The following is a 22,089-nucleotide window of genomic DNA, read 5'->3' on the forward strand; positions in this document are numbered from 1 at the left end:
GTCCTGGATGGTGTCAAGATTCTTTAGTATTGTTGGAGCTGCACTGATCCAGGCAAGTGCAAAGTATTCCATCACATTACTGATTTGTGCCTTGTAGATGGTGGATAGGGTTTGGGGAGTCAGGAGGTGAGTTACTTGCCACAGAATTCCCAGCCTCTGACCTGCTCTTGTAGCTACAGTATTTATATGGCTAGTCCAGTTCAGTTTCTGATCAATGGTAATCCCCAGGATATTGATAGTGAGGGATTCAGTGTTGGTAATGCCATTGAACGTCAATGGTGGAGATGGATAGATTCTCTCTTGTTGGAGATGGTCATTGTTGGGTAGTTGTGTGGCATGAATGTTACTTGCTACTTATCAGTCCGAGTCTGAATGCTATGCAGGCATTGCTGCACGTGGACACTGAGTGCTTCAGTATCTGATGAGTTTGCAAATGACACTGTACACTGTGCAGTCATCAGCAAACATCTACACTTCTGACCTCATGATGGGGGGAAGGCCATTGATGAAGCAGCTAAAGATGGACGCTACCCTGAGGAACTCCTGGAGTGATGTCCTGCCTCCAACAGCTACAATCATCTCCCTTTGTGCTTGGTATGACTCCAGGCAATGGAGAGATTCCCCCCCACCGCACCCCCTCCCCCACTCCCGATTCCCATTGACTTCAATTTTGATGGGGCTGCTTGACATCATTTGACCGAATGTAGCATCAAGGGCAGCCATTCTCACCTGACCTCTTGAGTTCAGCTCTTTTGTCTATGTTTGGGCCAAGGCTGTGATGTGGTCAGGAGCTGAGTTTCCCTGACAGAACAAAATAATGAGCATCATAACCTGAGCATTGGTGAGCCGGTTATTGTTGTGTGAATGCTACTTGGAAGGTGTCACTACCAGTACTTTCAACAGTTTGCTGCTGATAGATTGAGCAATTGATAGATTTGTACAATTAGTCTTTTATTATGTGCTCTTGGAAAAGAATCCCAAATGGGTATGATGCAATGGGTGTAACCAACTATTGTCATAATTGTTATTATGAAGCAGGCTACGATTTAGAGAGATATGTAATATTGATGGAAAGTTAGAAATATTAGAAACCTTGGTGAAGCTACGTGGCCTTAAAATGACCTTGAGGTGCAGTTGTGTGTGATCTGACTTATCGCTGTGGATTTTAATCTCTCTCCCTCCATGTAGCGTCCTTATCGACTGAGCCTTGCTAATTATGGCTTATGCTATGATATTACTATGAGACAAGGCAAGGAGGTAGGTCCCAAGATCTACCTCAGCTGGTGTGGGGATGAACTTGTGCTGTTGATATTCTACACCATACTATAGCCATTTTTTTTTAAACTTCTTTTTCTAAACTTCATAATTATCTTTTCCTCTGCTATTGGATTGCAGTGTTATCTTTCACTTAAGACAGCTACCAATTTTGGAGTAAAAAAGGTTCAGCCCATATCATATGTGTGCTGGCTCTTTGAAAGTGTTAATCTCACTCCTCCTGCTCTTTCCCCATATCTATTGAGATTTCCCCCTTTTTTTTGAAGCATATTTCCAATTCCGTTATAATTTACTATCTTTCTTTACCTTTGTTAAACTTGGAGGTGAAGCTTGTAGTGTTCATTGTAAAGTGCTTTAAAATAAAAATGTATTTTACACTGTTAATAGCAACTGTTTGAATTACTTACAAAAGAGCTCCTGGTATGCATCCTCCTTCTTAAAGGCACAGAAATGTGCAAGTCAGCTTAACTTTCTTACTGAAGGCACACCAGTGTTGAATTTCTAATTTTGGCATGAGGACACTTTTAACTTGAGTTTAAGATTTGAATACCTGTTTGGTTTGAATGGGAAGTGGACTCGATGATTGTCCGCAGGCTTTTGGTAAAAATGATGGAAAGAGGCGTTTCAGACTTTGTGTTAAATAATTGTTCTCTTCCCTCTTTCCAGAAATTGTGGATGGAAATGCGAAGATGACACTTGGTATGATCTGGACAATTATCCTTCGATTTGCCATTCAGGATATCTCAGTGGAAGGTAAGTTGGTTCGCTGTCAGAATTATCTTGAAGTCCTTAAGTGTCCAGTAAATAAAAACACAGCATCTTTTTACTGCAGTCAAAACTTTGAAAGCTCCTTTGGCTTTTACCTTCCATATGTGGCCGACCTCACTGTGACTATACCTTGCCTTTTGAATTGAATTGGGGAAGTGCAGATATGCTTTCAGACGAGTGGCTGTAATACTCCTGGTCAATGTTTAAGTAGTTACCAACCGGGAAACCTAATTGGTTCAATACATGGTTACCAGTGAATTGCAGCTGACTTACCATAAATTTTGCACAGGACTGGTCTCAAGAATTAAGTACACTGTATTTAAAATAGTTTTCTCTGTCCCCTGAAGGTAAAAAAATACATGCTATTCAACAGGGGAGCTCAAATGTTAATAAAACTTTTGTATTCTCTCCCCTTCCCTTTACTACCAGGAGAACAAATAGATTTGTCCCTTGCTACAACACAGTCCTTGAGTTAAAATGGCTGGTGAGGAATGTTATAATACAATGTCCCTGAAATTGATGGAGTGCTCCTAATTGAGTAGCATCTAAGTGTTTGGTGCCAGTTATCAAATTAATTTTCTTTAAACTGTGTCTTTTTTAAACAGTAGATTTTGAAAAGCACCCACAGGAAATGATCTCCAATGCAATCTTTATTACAAAATTTTCACTTAATCGAGATCCCTGCGCATGTTGAAGCTCCAGAGCTCTGCCGTTGTAGCAAGGAACTTCCCATGTCGCATTATTACTTTAAAATACAGATCGTGCCTTGAACGCCAGCAACTGTAACCTGTTGTCCTCCAGTTGTTCTATACCCCAGCAAGGGATTTGAGTCTTAACTGGTAACCAGTTGCGTGTAGGAGGAGGAAACTGCACCTCTTTCTGCTCCTCTCCCTGCCCCCTATCCTGGGTCAAGCAGCCACTGCTCTGAAATAAATAACTAAGTGAACTGGTGATACAACGCATGGACCTGGCGAGAATTGTCTGCCATTCTGCTGAGTGGGGATTGGCTCTTCTCTTACTACGGAATGTCAACCTGGTCCTGCATCATCGATTGTGAATTAGTTATGTCATCCAAACAGACTTTGGCGACCCAAAAGGGCAGGTTTCCAGGAAGCTCTTTTTTTGTCTTTAGTGCAACCTGAATATAATTTGAATAGCCTTTTAGCACCACCCCACCTCCAGCCCATTGCTCTATTTTTCTTCCCCATGGCCAGAAGTATACGTTTCCTTTAATAACAGTGACTATGATTTGAACTGGAGAGTGTATCCAGAGTGTATTCTGTTGATTGTTCGTGGATTTGTAGTGATCTCCCAATTGGTGATAGGTTATAGCATGGAGGTTTGCCCCTGTTGGGTTTTATACAGGTCTCTTCCTATTGCTATACTTTCTTCTCCTGTCCTTTGCTAGTTTCCTTGAGCAGAAGGGCAAACTCACAGAATGACAGAATCTCTACAGTGCAGAAGGAGGCCATTCAGTCCATTGAGTCTGCATTGACTCTCTGAAAGAGCATTCTACCTAGTCCCACTCCCCCTGCCTTATCCCTGTAGCCTTGCACATTCTTTCTTTTCCGTTAGCAATCCAATTCCCTTTTGAACACCTCGATTGAAACTGCCTCCACCACCCTCTCGGGAAGTTCATTCCAGGCTCCACCCACCCTCGGGGTAAAAAAAAAAATTTCCTCACGTCACTAATACCCCTTTTGTCAACTATTTTGAATCTGTTCTCTTTATGGACTTTTTTGTGATTGCTATCAGTGCTGCCCATTGACTGCACAACAGAATGGTTGCTTTGAGAAGTAGTGTTGCCCTCTGCTGTTTCAGTGCTAGAATAAGGTATCAACTGTGAACCTGCAGAAATAATTGGGCGAAGACCAGATGAATTTGAGGCTGGGATTTCCACTTGTAAGGCCAGTGGAAATGGGATTATGTGCAGTCTGTCGACATAGATAGAAGTTATAACACACAAACTGAGCATTGGCCTCAACCAGGTCCTGTGGGCATTTACTCTCCAGACAAAAGTTCAAATCACATTTACCCATACTGGTTCCTATCCCCTTATCCCCTTTTCCTTCATCTAGTCTAATCTTAAATGTTGAAGTAGTTTTGCCACTGTGAATTCCTCAGTTTCTTAACTCCCCCTGTTTCAAAGTTTCTCCTGCCTTCTATTATTATTCTGTAACATTTAATCTAATATCTATAGCTCGTCATTGTAGATCCCGCCACAACAGGAAACAGTCTGCTTCACTCTGTTCTGTCCCACCCTTTCATTATTTTGAATATTTCTATCATATCTCCTCATAATCTGCATTCGAATGAAATATATTTCTTCATTACAGGCAGCACGCTCGTAAATCTGTATTATACTCTTTTAGAAGCCTCAATGTGCTTCCTACAGTAAAGAGCCTAATACTCCACCAATACTAGGGGGAGATGGTTGGGTAGAGGTAATGTAACTGGACTAATAATCCAGAGGCCCAGGCTAATGCTCTGGGTACATGGGTTCAAATCTCACCATGGCAGCTGGTGGAATTTAAATTCAATGAATAAATTCTGGAATTGAATGCTCGTCTCAGTAAATGGTGACCGTGACAACTATGATCGATTATTGTAAAAACCCACCTGGTTCACTCATGTCCTTTAGGGAGGGGAATCACCGTCCTTACCCGGTCTGGCCTACGTGTGACTCCAGACCCACACAATATGGTCGGCTCTTAACTGCCCTCTAAAATGGACAGTTAGGGATGGGCAACAAATGCTGGCCTTCTCAGAGATGCCCCCCACCCATGAAAGAATAAAGATTTTAAAAAAAGGACTCTCACTGCAGTTTTAAAAGTTTTATGGTTGACTCATTATTACCACTTGGATTTTGAATACTATTCCAAGTGGAATTCCACATACATTTCCATCAGCTTTTTATGGCTTTTCAACCTGAGATACTGTCTGTAATGTGCTGTGAAACTGCACCCCCCACTATGTGTCCATCTTGAGAACCACCTAGTAAATGTTATCCCTCTAACCTTAAACAGTGGTGCATTGTTTTAAAGTTTGCCCTTGGTTTTCACAGAGACATCTGCAAAGGAAGGGCTCCTCCTGTGGTGTCAGCGCAAGACGGCTCCTTATAAGAATGTGAACATTCAGAACTTTCACATCAGGTAACCCAGTCTGAAAAACGTACTCCTTCGTAACGATATTCAGCAGGGATTTTGAGGCCGCTTACTTAAGATGGTAATTAAATGTTGCAATCAAGACCCCTCTGAGTGAATTAGTTGTAGCGTAAGGTGAAACACTGGCGCCCTCATTCTCTCACATGCTCTTACTCACACTCACTTTTGTGCAGTTTTCCCATCATAATGATTGGCTGAGGAACATTCATGGGTCAAGATCCTGGCAGTCTGTGCATTCCAAACTATTCTAGTTGGGCAATCTACTTCTGAAATGCACAAACATGTTTAGATGCTGGATTTGTTGCTTTTACCATTGGGGACTTGTAGCAGAATTTATGTGCTTGGTTTCTTTTTCTTCCTGTGAGAAATTTGATTACACCATAAATTTAATGCCGGCAGAGCACTTTCTGTTCTGCATCAACAGTGTATGTAGTTTTAATCTAGTTTTGCAGTCTAATTGTAGAGTGAAGAAGAGGTTCTCATTTGTTCACGGGATGTGGGAGTCGCTACCTGGGCCAGCATTTGTTGCCCATCCCTAATTGCCCTTGAGAAGTTGGGGGTGAACTGCCTTCTTGAACAGCTGCAGCCCCTGTTTTGTAGGAACCACTCTCAACGCTGTTAGGGAAGGATTTCCAGGATTTTGACCCAGGGACAGCAAAGACAACAAAGACTTTTAGACTTCATGGTGGCTTGATACAACAACTGAGTGGCTTTTTAGGCCTTTTCAAAGGGTACTTAAGAGTCAACCACATTATTGTGGGTCTGGAATCACATATAGACCAGACCAGGTAAGGAGAGAGTATTCCAAATTTCCACTTCCATTTGTATGGAAAAGTGCTTCCTAATTTCGGTCCCAAATAGCCTAGCTCCAACTTCAAAATTATGCCCCCTTATTCTTGAATACCCCACTAGAAGAAGTAGTTTATTTTTGAACAGTTAAATGAATTGTTAGCTCAGCATTGACTTTGTGCCAGGGAGATGCAGGCCTGTCAGACTGGTGCTGAATACCAGTTTTCATTGAGCAGTTTTTAACCCAGCGCTCAGAGGAAGGTAGATGCGTATTAAATTCAGATGAACTGAAGAAGGTAACAATGCTTCAAGATATTGGGATTTTAATTATGACATTTAGTTTCAAGTTGTTTCAAAGCAGGGCTGGAGTTTGAAATTGAAACATGGAATTTGAGGAAATGTTAAAGCCAGTATAATTTTCTTGCTGCTTCTCTGTTTTTAGTTGGAAGGATGGCCTTGGATTCTGTGCTCTTATCCATCGACACCGGCCAGAGCTTATTGACTATGCAAAGCTGCGAAAGGTCTGGCATCCTTTTTTTGCATTCTTGTATGTCTCTGTTGTGCAAATTAATACATTAGGATAGCTGGATACTCAATCTAAATTCATGTTTTTGCATATGTCCATTGACTCATTCTCTATAAATTCCACTACAGCAAGACCTTGATATGTCTCTGAAAATGTCCGTGATAAAGGGAATGATCTGAGTGGAATGGAAAGAACTTTTATTTCTGGACTGCATTGTTCTGTTTCTATAGGTTACTTTGGTAACGTTTCCCATTTTACAGCTGCTTAAATATCTTTCCATCCATGGGCTGGAGATTGTGAATTCACTTAAACGCACCTAGCCTTGTGGACCTAGGCTTTCCAGCTGGCCTGCACAGCCCTTTCTAGTCTGTTTGATGGGAGGAGAGCAGAACATTGCTTCAGGATGCATTCTGCTGCAAAAAGTCCTCCTGTCATCAAGCCCGATGATGTCCGCCCATGTGGCAAACGAGCAGCAAATTCGGGAAATGTGGTTTGTTTTATATCATTTGAAGGATGTTAGGCCCAGGCCAGCTCGTGTTTGTTGTGTTTTTCTTCTCCTTGCACTTAATTAGTGGATAAACACCAAAGCACCAACCACACAGAAGGGATTGGTCAACACAAAAAAATACATGGGTCCATTTATTAAGGATTTGAGGAATTGGTAGTGGTATTACACAGTTGGAAAACTTGTACACCTGTACAAGTCGGTAGCTTCCTCGGAACAAACTGTGACTGAGTCTAAATCATGTGACACAGTGCATCATTTCCCCTCTAGTAATGTATATAGAAAACATAACCACATCCACTTAAAGGTTTACCACAACAGTGACAATAGTGGGGCTCTAAGTGTTGTTTTTGTTTTACTTTTGGCGCTCACAGCATGATCCATCACTGGCTGAAGAGGAGGCAGCAGAATTACAGAAAGAACAATCCTGTTTGTGCAGACGATGCAGAGGCAAGTTCTGGTCTAATGTGCAGCAAACAAAAACATGTTTTTATTTAAATTAAAATTGCGGCAAGCCTTATAACGGCTGACCTCTCCAGTGGGGGTGCCTTTGGCCCGCTGTCTGTATTTTAAATTATCCTGAGAATAGAAAGATAAATGGGAGTCAGGAGCAATGTCTATGCGATGCTAAAGCCGCCCATCCCCATCCCTCCATTCCATGCCCCCACCCCCCTCCCCCGGCGCCCCCAACATTCCTAAGAGATAGGGCCCCAATCAACAGCAGGGAGGGGATGTGTTAAGTCTAAGACGCCGAGTATTCTATCAACAAAAGTTCTGAATATGTAGCTGTTCACTATTTAAAGGCAGACATGCCAGGGACAGAACAGCAGGAAAAGGGTGCATTAGAGAAGGATGGGTAAAGGGAAGAATTGGAACAGAACTGCAATTTTAATAAAAACATGTTTTTGATTGCTGCACATTAGACCAGAACTTTTAGTAAATGGAAATTTGTTGAGTTAAATTAAACCAGGTCAGTTAATTGTTTCTTACTTTAGCAGTCAACCTATATGGGTATATAATGTAAAGTTTGTCATCAATATTGCACTGTACTAAGCAAGCACGGTTGACACTATGAAAATTAAAATGAGCCCTCTATATAATTGCTGTCCTAATTTGCTTGGTATCGCTTGCATTGTTCAAGTTAGTGTTTCACTGGAACATCTTGCATTAGTGAGAATTTTGGGCTCCCTAGTTGTAAAACAGAAGTTTAGTTTGTTAGAGAGGAGAGAAAACACGAAAGAGGAACTGAGGTTTCTTATGAGCCCTAACTTAATCAGCAAAGATCTTTTGGGTTATTGATAGTTTCCACTAGCGTATTTTCTTAGCCGTTTGCTCTTAAAGCAAAAAAAGGTTTTCTGCTTTTTACAGTTTCCTCTTGAAAAATCATCTTCCACCAGAAACTTTGTGAACTTGCAAGCAGACAATGAGAATGCACTTTGAAAGTTTGTTGCTGATTAGCATTGCGGAGATTACCTGTTGAGACTGTGACTAAGACTCCAGTTGATTTTATAAACGTAGTTTCCACATTATAAAATGCATGAAGTCTGCAAGAACAGATTGAGTTTTGAGCAGATGCGGTTTGGTAAATAGACAACATTACCACACTGGTTGCTGCATGCAGCTTATGTGGTTAACTCTCCTAGGCACCACAAGGTTTTTTATACGTCAACAGATAACGAGCGAGATATAGATACAGAATAATGGCTGACCTCGTGAGAATGATACTCTTTTATGCAGCCCTGAGATAGAATCATCTCAAACTCAGTGTGTGCTTTTAGAAGCAAAAGCCAATGAGGGTCTTATTTGTCCTTATAATGTAATATTTATACAGTAACAATTGTTAGTGGATATTTGTATGTACTACCTGTATTAGCTTGCTTAATTGCCTACTCCTGTTTCTATGATCCTATGCTTGATTTTCAGTTTCCTCTTGGTATTTTAGAGGGACAATGTTGTTGTCACACTTGCTGTCTGCAACCTACAGTTACTTTCCTCGGTGTCTGTACCAACCAAATTAGCTTTATATTCTGGAGGGATGCTTGAGGTCCAATGTTTCTACCAATTAAGCTGTTTTTTAATGATTCAGAAGTTTTGCTTGTGAGTGTGTGTGGCCTTAAAGGAGGATTTATTGGCCCCGTTTGATTCACAGTTGTAGCATAACCCCTGTGAAGCAACTTCTATGCTTCTGTGTTCAACCTTTGCAACGTCTTTTTGATGCTTAGAAATATCTTGATGTTTATTGTCGCAGTTGCAGCAGATCAGTCATACCTCATCAAAAAATATTGAGATATAGCTCATCAGTAAGATCATGATGTTGGAAACTGATATCGTGAATAAAGCAAAAACACAAAAACGAGCTGACCTAGACACTTATTATCTTTGAACTCTGACCCTCTGCCTTTGTACTTGATCCAGATTATGCCCCCCCTCCCCCACTGACCCACTGCCACTCCGCACCACCCCAAGCTCCTAATGCTAAAACTGACCCACAACACTCAAATATACCACACCTCACTGAGCAAACAACCCCAATGTCAGGAGCCATAAATTGGTGAGGTCAGGACCAGCCCCCAATTCCATAACCCCAGACCAGGATTAAAAATGCAACAATTTTAAAATTTATTATTGAGGGTAATTGCCACATAGCAACTTTTTCCACATCATAGCTACTGACGGCGTTTTAAAAAAAACTTCTCTTCCCTCCCCCCTCTACTTTCCCCAATTATCTTAAATCAGCATCTTCTGGTTACTTCTTAAAAATATATTCTTTCATGCAATGTGGGCCTTGCTGGCAACACCAGCATTTGTTTCCCATCCCTTATTGCCCTTGAACTGAGGGACTTGCTGGGCTATTTCATAGGGCAGTTACAGGTAGGCCAGACCAGGTAAGGGTGACAGATTTCCAAAGGATGGAAACTATCGATGGGAGTTTCATGGTCACTATTACAGAGACTTGTTCCAGATTTACTCTGAATTCAAATTCCACCAGCTGCTGTGGTGGGATTTGAACTCATGTCCCAAAAGCATTAACCTGGGCAAAGAGGAGGCAGTGGCATCGTGGTCTTGTCACTGGACTAGTAATCCGGGGACCCAAGGTAATGGTCTGGTGACCCGTGTTCAAACCCCGCAACAGATTAAAAAAGAAATTAGAAGCCTAATGTTGTAAAAATCCATCTGGTTCACGAATGTCCTTTAGGGAAGGAAATTTGCCGACCTTATCTGGCCTACATGTGACTCCAGACTCTCAGCAATGTGGTTGACTCCTAAATGCCCTCTGAAATGACTGAGCAAACCACTCGGTTGTGTCACACTGTTACAAAGTCTAAAAAAAAGGAATGGAACCAGGCGGACCACACAGCATCAACCTAGGCACCGGAAAAGACAACAGCAAACTCAGCCCTGCCGACCCATACGAACATCTGGAGGCTAGTGCAAAAATTGGGAGAGACTAGTCAAGCAGCAGTGGTGGCATCACAGTGGTGTACAGTCAGGAGAAAGTTGCCCTTGGAGTCCTCAGTGTCGACTCCGGACCCCATGAAGTCTCGTGGCATCAAATCAAAGATGGGCAAGAAAACTTCCTGCTGATTACCATGTACTGTTTCTCCACCCCCCCCCCCCCCCTCCTTTCTCAGATCATGAATCCATGCTCCTCTATGTTGAACACCACTTGGGGGAAGCACTGAGGATTCAAGGGCACAGAATGCACTCTGGATGGGGGATTTCAATGTCCATCATCAACAGTGGCTCGGTAGCACAACTACTGGCCAAGTCCTAAAGGCTGTAGCTGCTAGACTGGGTCTTCAGTGGTGGTGAGGGAACTAATGAGGGAAACACATAGTTGACATCATCCTCACCAACCTGCCTGCCGTAGATACACCCGTCCAAGACAGTGTTAGTAAGAGTGACCCTCACAGTCCTTGTGGAGATGAAGGCCCTCACATTGAGGCTACCCTCTATTGTTGTGTGGCACTACCACTGTCCTAAATGGGAAAGATTTAGAACAGATCTAGCAACTCATGACTGGGCATCCATGAAGCACTGTGGACCATCAGCAGCTGCAGAGTTGTACTTGACCACAATCTGTAACCTCATGGCCTGACATATCCTCCACTCTACCATTGCTACCAAGCCAGGGGATCAACCCTGGTTCAATGAAGAGTGCTGGAGGGCATGCCACAAGCAGCACCAGGCATACCTAAAATGAGGTGTCAACCTGGTGAAGCTACACCACAGAACTACTTGCATGCCAAACACCGTAAGTAGCAAGAGATAGACAGAGCTAAGTGATTACACAACCAATGGATCAGATCCAAGGTCTGCAGTCCTGCCACATCCAGTTGTGAATGGTGGTGTACAATTAAACAATTCCACAAATATCCCCGCCCTCAATGATGGGGGAGCCTAGCACATCAGTGCAAAAGATAAGGCTGAAGCATTTGCTACAATCTTCAGCCAGAAGTGTCATCTTGGCCTACTCCAGAGGTCCCCTCATCACAGAGGCCAGTCTTCAGCCACTTCGATTCACTCCACGTGATATCAAGAAACAGCTGGAGGCACTGGATACTGCAAAGGCTATGGGCCCTGACAATATTGCGGCAATAGCACTGAAGACTTGTGCTCCAGAATTTGCTGCACCCCTAGCCAAGCTGTTCCAGTACAGCTACAACACTGGCATCTATCCGGCTATGTGGAAAATTGCCCAGCTGTGACCTGTACACAAAAAACAGGACAAATCCAACCCGGCCAATTACCGTCCCATCAGTCTACTCTTGATCATCAGTAAAGAAAGGGTCATGAACAGTGCTATCAAGCAGCACTTGCTTAACATTTAATCTGCTCACTGCTCAGTTTGGGTTCCACCAGGGCCATTCAGCTCCTGACCTCATTACAGCCTTGGTTCAAACATGAACAAAGGAGTTAAAAACTTGAGAGCTGAGGTGAGAATGACTGCCCTTGACATCGAGGCAGTAATTGACCGAGCATGGCATCAAGGAGCCCTAGCAAAACTGGAGTCAATGGGGATCAGGGGGAAACTCTCTGCTGGTTGGAGTCACACCTAGCACAAAGGAAGATGGTTGTGATTGTTGGAGGTCAATGATCTCAATCCCAGGACATCACTGCAGAAGTTCCTCAGGGTAGTGTCCTCAACCTGCAGCTGCTTCATCTATGACCTCACTCCCACCATAAGGTCAGAAGTGGGGATTGCGCTGATGATTGCGCAATGTTCAGCACCATTTGCTCAGATACTGAAGCTTGGGCTGACAAGTGGCAAGTAACATTCATGCCGCACAACTGTCAGGCAATGACCATCTCCAACAAGAGAGAATCTAACCAACACCCCTTGACATTCAATGGCATTACCATCACTCAGTCCTCCACTATCAATATCTTTGGGGTTACCAATGACCAGAAACGGAACTGGACTAGCCATATAAATAGTGTGGCTACAAGAGCAGGTCAGAGGCTAGGAATCTTCTGGCAAGTAACTCACCTCTTGACTCCTCAAAGCCTGTCCACCATCTATAAGGCACAAGTTAGGAATGTGATGGAATATTCTTCACTTGCCTGGATGAGTGCAGCTCCAACAACAGTGAAGAAGCTTGACGCCATCCAGGACAAAGAAGTCCACTTGATTAGCAACCCATCCACAAACAATCACTGTCCACCACCGATGCACAGTAGCAGTAGTGTGTACCATCTACAAGATGCAGTGCAAGAACTCACCAAGCCTCCTTAGATGGCACCTTCCAAACTTACAATCGCTACCTCACTACCACCTAGAAGGACAAGGGCAGCTGACACATGGGAACAACACCACCTGCAAGCTCCCCTCCAACCCACTCACCATCCTGATTTGGAAATATATCGCTGTTCCTTCACTGTCGCTGGGTCAAAATCCTGGAACTCCCTCCCTAACAGCACTGTGGGTGTACCTACACCACATGGACTGCAGCGGTTCAAGAAGGCAGCTCACCACCACCTTCTCAATGGTAATAAGGGTTGGGCAATAAATGCTGGCCTAGCCAGTGATGGCCACGTCCCATGAATGAATAAAACAAATGTGGATAACTAGTCCAGTGACATTACCACTACGCCACTGTCTCCCTTCTGTCAGTGGAAATGATTAAATCTCCCCCTCTCTCTAAGGAGTAAACTCCTAGCTTCATGTACCTGTTTATGAAATCAATGATTTTATCCTGATGGGAAGCTCACTGTGGTAACACAGGGATGTGAATACCACCACCTTCCCCTCTTACACAGAAAAGCAGACAGACTTTCAGCACACTGTTGCAGAAGATGCTTTCAAACTTCCAACAGTACTGGTAAACTTCATATTCCTTACGTAAATAAGACATCGACCAGAGGTTTTATGAACTAATATGTGGCTGACTATCAATCGGGGAAAAAAATGGATCAGCTAAAACCAATTTGGAAGCATTGGTGAGAAACCTGACATGTTTTCTCAGATGTTGCCTGATCTGCTGATTGTCTATAATGCTTATAGTCTTTGTTTCTGATTTCTACTCATTGAATCACATAGTACAGACAGAGGCCATTCAGCCTATCATGGCTGTGCCAGCTCTTTGGTGGGGCTATCCAATAAATCACATTTGCCTGCTCTTTCTCCATAACTTTGTAAATTATTTCTCTGATTTGTAATTATGTTTCCTCTCATCTGCCCCACTTGACCCAGGAAATCTGGGAGGGTTAAAAACAGAAAATGCTGGAAAAACTGAACAGGTCTGGCAGCATCTGTGCGGAGAGAAGCAGAGTTAACATTTTGAGTCCATATGACTCTTCAGAGCTGTGAAGAACAGTGATAAGGACGCGAAACGTTAACTCTATGACTCTTCACAGCTCTGAAGAGTCATGTGAACTCAAAGTGTTAACTCTGTTTCTCTCTCCACAGATGCTGCTGGACCTGCTGAGCTTTTCCAGCATTTTTTGTTTTTATTTCAGATCTCCAGGATCCGCAGTATTTTGCTTTAATCTGGGGGAGGGTTGTTACATTTCTCATGATGTCACTATCTCTTGTGTTTGAAGAAAATGGCTGTGGTGTTGTTGTTGTATTTTGGTTTCCAAATGTTATTAATCGTCACACTTTAAGTTTGTAAAGATCAGAAATTCTTAATGTTTAATTTTGCCATGCTTCTGCCTCAAAAGAAAAACCAGATTGAATTGTCTATGTACACACCACTTCAATCTCCGGTCCAGCTGTGAAATGTGCCTCTCCGAACACTGGCACATAACGCATTAGCTCCTGGCTATTTCCAGATGACACAACAACATATAACAAAAATATTCCAGCATTTGGTGGTTTCATTGGTGAAGATAATGGTCAGATGGAAGTGCTGTCACACTTTTTGAATACTGCAGTTTAGAATTCTAATTTCTAACTCTTTGTATTGAAAGTTGAGGAAACTCACCTCATATGTGGTCCACCATGCCTAATTCCATTTCAGTTTGATGTAAGATTGATCAAACACCCCCTCACTGCAGTAGACTTCAAGATCGTGCTAAGAATGTTAAATCACCTCTTGTCGGTCTTGATGTCCTGTTGACGTTCGCTTTCTTTTGTGTTAGGATGACCCTTACACCAACTTGAACACAGCTTTTGATGTGGCAGAAAAATACCTGGACATTCCCAAAATGTTGGATGCTGAAGGTGAGAGGCCTTTTCCTGTAATTAGCCACGATAAACCTTCGTGGATTTTTGTTGTGATTATAACGGTTTTAAGATGGTGAAAGATAAACCTTTTCCGTTGAACGAAAGCTGTTTTAATTAGTTAACGCAATTACCTAAATGTTACAGTCTTGACCGATTAGTTGTTTGAAGCTGCAAATTTCATTCTTTCAGAATTTGTGCTGTTTCAGTGGTACAAGTCACTGCAAGCTGCATTAGCTAAAAGTCAACTATATATATATATATATATATATATATGATGTGTTACAATTTATTGTCTCATTGAGAAATGTTTAAGCAGCCTCAATAGAATTTGCTTTATAGCTGATGTAAATGCAGAGTGCAGAAGTTAAGGTTTTACTTCAGAGATCAAATTAGTGACCTCTGGGGCAGGCACACTTTCCCAAACATACCCTCAGTCAGCCATATCTGCAGCATAAATAGAACCAGAGTTAATTGGTCCCAAATGACAGCAGGGCATATTCTACCTGGAACTGAATCCTGATTACACTGCAACTCACTGAGAAAACAGGCCAAAGATTCCTTATATTGCAAAGAGCAGAAAAAATGCTCGCTTCACATCTGTTCAATGTCCAAATTGAGTGTTTTCAATTCTATTTGAAGGAATGGTCCAACCAAGGAACTCCAGAGGCTAAGGTGCCATGACTACCAGTCTGGTCCCTAGAGTCAGCATTGCAGAAGATGTCATCAGTGGCTAGAAAGGGCTTGTAAAAATTTACAATATTTACCTTCTGTAGCAGTCAAGGTTTGCATATTTCCAAAGTGGGCTCCTTGTGAGATTGAGGTGGCCCCTAGGTGAGTTGCTCTAAGAAAGAGGGATATATAAAGAGCTCCACCATTGGTGGCTGTGCCTTTAATTGCCTCAGCCCTAAGCTCTGGAATTCCCTACCTACACCTCGCCACCTTTCTACCTCACTTTTTGCTCCTTCAAGACACTCCTTAAAGCCTACCCCTTTGGCCAAGCTGTTGGTCACCTGACCTAATAGCTCCTTATGTGTCTCGGTATCATACTTTGTTTTAAAATGCCCCTGTGAAGCACCTTGGGAGGTTTTGTTAGATTAAATGCACTATATAAATCTAAGTTGCTGTTGATAGAGATTTTTGAAAAGCCTTATTTAGAGGCCCAAAGAGGGAGATGGGTTTCTGCACATGTCAACCAGCTGAGCAAGGGGAAATCAGACAACTGAAATATTCAATTGAACTACTGTCTCTGGCCTTCAAAATAGAAATCCTCTGTGTAGTGGTAGTTTTAACCCTTCAGCTCCCTCTTGTGAATCATGTTTTAGAAGCTTTGCATTTAACAGATGTCAATAAGTAGACTCTTGCGAACACCCCTACAATTTTGGAAATTGGAGACACAGCAACAACTTGCATTTATACAGCACCTGTAACAAGGTAAAACATCCCAAAGTGCTTTACAGGCAATTTATCAAACAAAATTTGACACTTAGATCTTGAGTGATGTGCAGGTTTTGAGGAGCGCCTTAAAGAAGGAGGGAGAGTCGAGAGATGGAAGGGCTTTGGGAGGGAATCCTAGAGCCCATGACCCTGGCAATAGAAGATACTGCCACCCATGGTGGAGCCTGATTTTAAAATTTGGGATTAGCAAGAGACCAGAACTGGAGGAACTGGAGAGATATTGGGGGGATGTGTGGGTGTGTGTGTGGGTGTGTGTGTGGGTGTGGACAGGATTTGGTACAACTTAGGAGACAAACAGACATAGAACTTTGGATGGCCCCAAGCCTTGGCAGGGTGGAAGATGGGAATGTGGCCTGGTGATCATGGGAGTAGTTAGTTCCCATATGGGCATAATCAACGTGTGAGCCGAGAGAGTCAGCAGCATGTTTGACAGCCAGTCCTCTTCCCAATCTACGAGGGACTTCTGAATTTTGATAAAGAGCAGTGACCGTGAAGGATTTAATTTTTTCTCTCCCCACCGCTTCCCCGTCCTGCCAATCCATCCTTCACACTGAATGGTAGTGAGAAACTTTTACTATGGCTCATGTACGATATCAGTTACAGGCTCCGTACATTGTACAGTTGAGCCACATACTTGGGTACATTTGCGAAGCCATCAGGGGTGCACTTAACCACAAGCTCTAGTCCATTGTTCTGATTTCCTTTAATATTAATGCATTTTGTTCTACAAATGTATTCACGTAGACCATTTGCAAGAAGGTGTCAATCACTCTAATCGAAGCGTGGGGAAATAAAAGATTTCCTTAATGCAAAAGCAAAATACTGCAGATGCTGGAAATCTGAAATAAAAACTGAAAGTGACAGAACTACTCAGCAAGGCTGGCAGCATCTGCGGAGAGAGAAACCGACTTAACGCTTCAGGCCTGTGACCTTACGTCAAAACTCTATCTGAGGAAAGTTCACAGGTCTGAAATGTTAACTCTTGTTTTTCTCTCCACAGAAGCTGCCAGTCCTGCTGAGCATTCCCAGCATTTTCTGTTCTTATTATAAAAAGATTTCCTTGTTTTCCAACATCTGTACCTCTTCTCTGAAAATAAGCCTTGAGAGCTGCAATGGTCCAGAACCTTTCAAAGATGAGAAATGGTGTTTCAAAGTTAAGAGAGTGAGGCAGAATTGAAATTGACCTGCAGAAAAGTTTCCTGATTAAATCACAAAAGTTGAGAAGTATTTGCCTGGAAGGCTGAATAAATGGATTTGGTATCAGATAAGGCAGATTGGTAAACTAAGGAGCTGTAATTCCCTGTGAGCTTGGAACAGGTTCTGTTCCTTATATAGCAGGTAGGATTTACTATTGTTAGATCCTAAATGTTGTGATAATAGCTAAATTGGATCATTAACATTTTAATAGAAGTGGAAGTTTTTATGCCACATTGACTGGGAAAACAGCACCATTTCACATCCACTTGTGGGTGTTTTCTCCATTTCAGCATTCCCTTAGCTGCTATATGAGCTATACAGTGTTAAAGCAATCTTTAATAAACTTGTGTTTTTATTTTAAAAGAGATCATTGTTTGCTAAAATGCATGGTCACTTGTAGTGCCGTATCTTAGCGCTCCTCTTTGAGTGCTCTTATACTACACCAGTAACAACAGCTTACCTTTACCAAGCACCTTTTAAAGTAATTAAACATCCCCTGGAGCTTCACAGAAACATTATAAAACAAAGTAAGACACCCAGCCACATAAGGAGATATTAAGTCAGATAACCTAAAACTTGGTCAGAGAGGTGGGTTTTAAAGAGTGTCTTAAAGAAGGAAAGTGAGATAGAGAGCTGGAGGGAGGGTTTTCCAGAGCTCAGGGTCTACAGAACTGAAGTCACTAATGGCTGCTAATGGTGGAGCAATTAAAATCAGGGATGCTCAGAAGGTAAGAATTGGAGGGGGCGCAGATATCTCCCAGAGTTTTGGGCCTTTAGGAGATGTCAACCTTTGACCAGAACCCATAGAGAGAAATGTGAGGCTGATGGACCCACTGACTACACTTTGCCGTGTGCTCTGCCATGCTGGGCTTTGATGCTTCCTGTTAGGAGTACCTGTCTTTCCCAGTATCAAAAAGATTTAAGGTTGAGTTTCAAAGTTCTTGGGATGGCTCAGTGGCCCTGGGTGCTTCTAAAGTGCCTTGAGTTGGCGTTACATCATACCTGGTGCGATGGCTGCCCACAAGAGAGATTATATGCCCCACAATTTCAGTGACATCTGGAGGCAAATTCTCCATGGCATTACTGATGTTGCCTAATGCACATTTGAACTGTCTTCGCATTGGCATAAAATCAATTGTATAACACCACATCTACATCAAAGCTCCTTTCGAAGCACTGCACTTAGTTAAACATATGTTGTTATTTTATAAGAGTTTGACTTTGCATGAATGTTTTTTTTTATTGCAGTGGGCCCTGCCTATTAACCTAACTGGTGTGTGAAATCATATTTTCTCATTGCTATGTTAACATTAATTAACAGAAAGGTATTCTCCCTCTTGGGCAGGGCTTCCTTTTGACAAGAGCATCAACTGCCTTGAGCATTTGCAGTACTTTTCATTTTGTTGACTGGTCAATATGATTAATACCTTGATTCATTCCAAGCCTGTTTTTGGGATCAATTTATTGGAAATCATTGCCAGACTTTGATACTAATCAGAAATTGGAAAGCGCCTTCTAACTTCTGAGCGTGACAATCTGGTACCTTAAGGAAACAAAGGGATAATTACTCCTGTTTGTGAACTTAACTGTTACAGGATACAGTGAAATCTGATCACGTCTACTTATGTGGGGCACAGTACCATCCTCCAATATCCTTCATACGCAAAACTATTTAGTAGAAATTTAAATAGTAAAGATTCTAAATTTTTCATGTTTTTTGTGTTGCACTGTACTGTCCAAAGTAAAACATGTTATTGTCTTGAGTGATAAGTTCTTCAGCTTTTTTGTTGACTTTTCTAGTTAAGGTCCTCCTCCTCCTCCTATCCTGCCTTTATAAGGGCATTGGTGACCATGGACTTCCATTAGATTGGTCCATGATTATACTTGGCAGTGGTTCGCTGTTGCCTTCTGCAGTATGGCTTACCAGGAAACTCTCCCATTCTTACCACCTGCCATCAGGTTTTTAATTAGAAGGATTTACAGGCTAATAACCAACCTGTTTGGCCACATTATGAACACAGCTTCCTTGGCCCCCAAGTCCTGAAGTGGGACTTAAACCTGAAGCTTCTGGCCTAGAGATAGGGACACCACAAGACCTCCCTAGTTATGATAATGCATAATAACTTTGGATCATGGCCATATTTAGTTTCCTGATCACTTTTTTTTTGAAAAAATGAAGTTCCATTCCTGTCATGGTAACCTAGCCAGTTCACTGGGCTGATGATTTTATTGATGTACGTCTGTGTTGGCCATGTTTTATTGCTCTCTTTTGATAGTTTTTAATGTGCCCTATATTCTTTTTCACTGGTCTCATTGACAATACCATTTTTATATTGTTAACTTGTTTAAAACAAGTGGGCGCTCTACCGGTCTATGCTGGTGAAGCAGGAGCTGAATTTTAGGATGAAGCTCTCGGTTTACGGGTCGATCTACATCCCCATCCTCACCTATGGTCATGAACTGCGGGTAATGACCGAAAGGATAAGATTACGGGTACAAGCGGCGGAAGGTTTCTCCGCAGGGTTGCTGGGCGTATTCTCCAGGACCAGGTGAAGAGTTCTGTAATCCGGGAGAGCCTCAGAGTAGAGTTGCTGCTCCTCCGGATTGAGAGGTGCCAGTTGAGGTGGTTCGGGCATCTGAATAAGGATGCTTTCTGGTAGGCTCCTGCTGGAGCTGTACCGGGCACGGCCCACTGGGCGGAGACCTCGAGGCCGACCCAGGAGACGCTGGAGGGATTAGATCTCCCGGCTGGCACGGGGAACGCCTGGGAACCCCCCTGGGAGGTGCTGGAACCTATGGCTGAGGTAAGGAAAATCTGGTGGGCCCTGCCCAGCTTACTGCCACCGTGACCCTCGCCAGGAGAAGCGGTGTGAAACTGGATGGATGGGTGTTTAAAACAAACACCACTGGTCATCAGTGGTGGTGGGCTTTCAGCTTAATCTGCAATTGCGTTGTGTGCCTTGGAAGAATTAAAATCCTCAACCATAAGAGCTGGACTTCACTCAGTATGGATCATCCCCAAAGTTTCGAATGCGGAAATCACTCCGGGCCTCGTGTGCCGGGCTCCTGGTGGGGACTACTAGTTCTCATCTCTGTTGTGCAATATAACTGTTTCTAAACGTTTTCCCTCAAGATTTTCAATAGATGAAAACATTGTGTTGAGTTTTTAAAAAAAAAATAAACCCTTTCCTGTGTTTCCTGACAGACATTGTGGGTACAGCTCGTCCGGATGAGAAGGCAATCATGACTTATGTCTCTAGCTTCTACCATGCATTTTCAGGAGCCCAAAAGGTATCCCAGGAATCCATATTTCCTGCAGCAATAGCTTCTCTGGCTAACTATATTTTTTTCTGTTCTCCAGCTGGTATGTGTTTTTCCCCCCATGCTGAACTTTCCACTCTTGATATGATCTCCTGTGTTGCATGATCAGAACAGTATGGTTCTTCGCTGATTGTACCTTGGCTCACCTTTTCCTTTCCTAATCTTTTCTTGTCTTCCTTGCACAGATCTTATAAGCACGCTTAGGCCGGATGAAAAGGCTGTAATGACCTATGTTTCATGTTACTACCATGCGTTCTCAGGTGCGCAAAAGGTGAGAAACCTACCTCACCCCTGTAGAATTCCCCTTTGATTTAGATTTTCTTACTCTTGTTTTCATAGATCCCATATCATCCTTCACTTTTTTTTTGATCTGGCTTACGGTGGTCCAGCTAAAAAAATAACATAAGAGGTGCTGGTTTAGAGGTTGAACACACTCATTCATCCATTGCACCAACTCCCCCACAGTCACCCTAGTGTTAACGGTAGGTTAACTATATTGTCAGGATACACAGGTGAAATGCATTGTTTAATTAAATACTTTGAACACATATAAATAGGGGACAGCTGGGGCACTGGGTTGAGTGGGAAGAGATTGAACAAAGTAAAACAAACATTCTCAACAAAGAAATGCGCTGTGTGTTGGTTTCAATGGCTTGGATCCTACTTACACCTAGGGCATGATTCCTTTGGTATAAATCAGGTCAATTGGCTAGTCAAATTCTTCAAACTACTTTCCTAGATTTTGAAATATGAAGAGCAGCAAAATATATCAAAGTTGCTTCCTGGCTGGAGACCTCGCCATCCATCTTCCCTCAGTATCACTTTGTGACTGACTTGGTAGGAGTGATGTTGAGCGGATTAGTATTGTTGCCTCATCACCAGTTTTTGTACAGTGCTTACAGCGACTGTTATTTTTTAAAAAAGCTGACAAGCTTGAGAGACAATGAGATCTTTGGATCTGAAAATCACACCAAATATTTGGCCCTACCTCTTTTTTTTTTGTTTTTTTCTTCCAATTTTATCCCATATTGTACAGCTTTCTCTTCTCAGTTGCTGTCAGTTCTGTTCTTTAAGTGACTCTACATGCCTCCATTAGGTAGCCATCCTATTTGACTGTCTACAGAAAAATATTCTGCTATCGGTTTGATTGTTGATTATATCCTGACCCCTCCCACCCCCGCCCCACCACCATGCCTACCCCCAACCTAAATGATTTCATCCTGAGAGATAAAAATCTTTCCCACCAGTTTCTCCTTTGGTATCTGCTCTTCTGCATTGGTCCACCTGAGGACTCAAACTTGTATCAAAGTTTGGTTGCATCTAGCCTTGGATCTGGCACAGAATTGTTTAAGGCCCCTGCTCTAAGTGGGAAAAATCAGGAGAACCACAATTACTTATAAAGTGTTGACGGTAATCAATG

The 22,089-nt window shown here is 42.6% G+C and overlaps 1 protein-coding gene across 5 annotated transcripts in view; it reads left to right on the plus strand.

Moving 5' to 3' along the window:
* The window catches only part of actn1 (actinin, alpha 1), a 226,307-nt gene that overhangs the window by 148,073 nt on the left and 56,145 nt on the right, over positions 1-22,089 (plus strand). For 3 of the 5 annotated variants that reach the window (XM_041213978.1, XM_041213976.1, XM_041213974.1), the window contains exons 4-8: positions 1,942-2,028; positions 5,108-5,195; positions 6,439-6,517; positions 14,612-14,693; positions 20,554-20,639. In XM_041213978.1, the coding sequence (XP_041069912.1) occupies positions 1,942-2,028; positions 5,108-5,195; positions 6,439-6,517; positions 14,612-14,693; positions 20,554-20,639 (422 nt within the window). Of the gene's footprint in view, positions 1-1,941; positions 2,029-5,107; positions 5,196-6,438; positions 6,518-14,611; positions 14,694-20,553; positions 20,640-20,854; positions 20,941-22,089 lie in introns of all 5 variants that reach the window. The other 2 variants (XM_041213975.1, XM_041213977.1) reach the window with 1 other exon arrangement.

The sequence above is a fragment of the Carcharodon carcharias genome, chromosome 20, assembly GCF_017639515.1.
Source record: "Carcharodon carcharias isolate sCarCar2 chromosome 20, sCarCar2.pri, whole genome shotgun sequence".
Lineage (NCBI taxonomy): Eukaryota > Metazoa > Chordata > Chondrichthyes > Lamniformes > Lamnidae > Carcharodon > Carcharodon carcharias.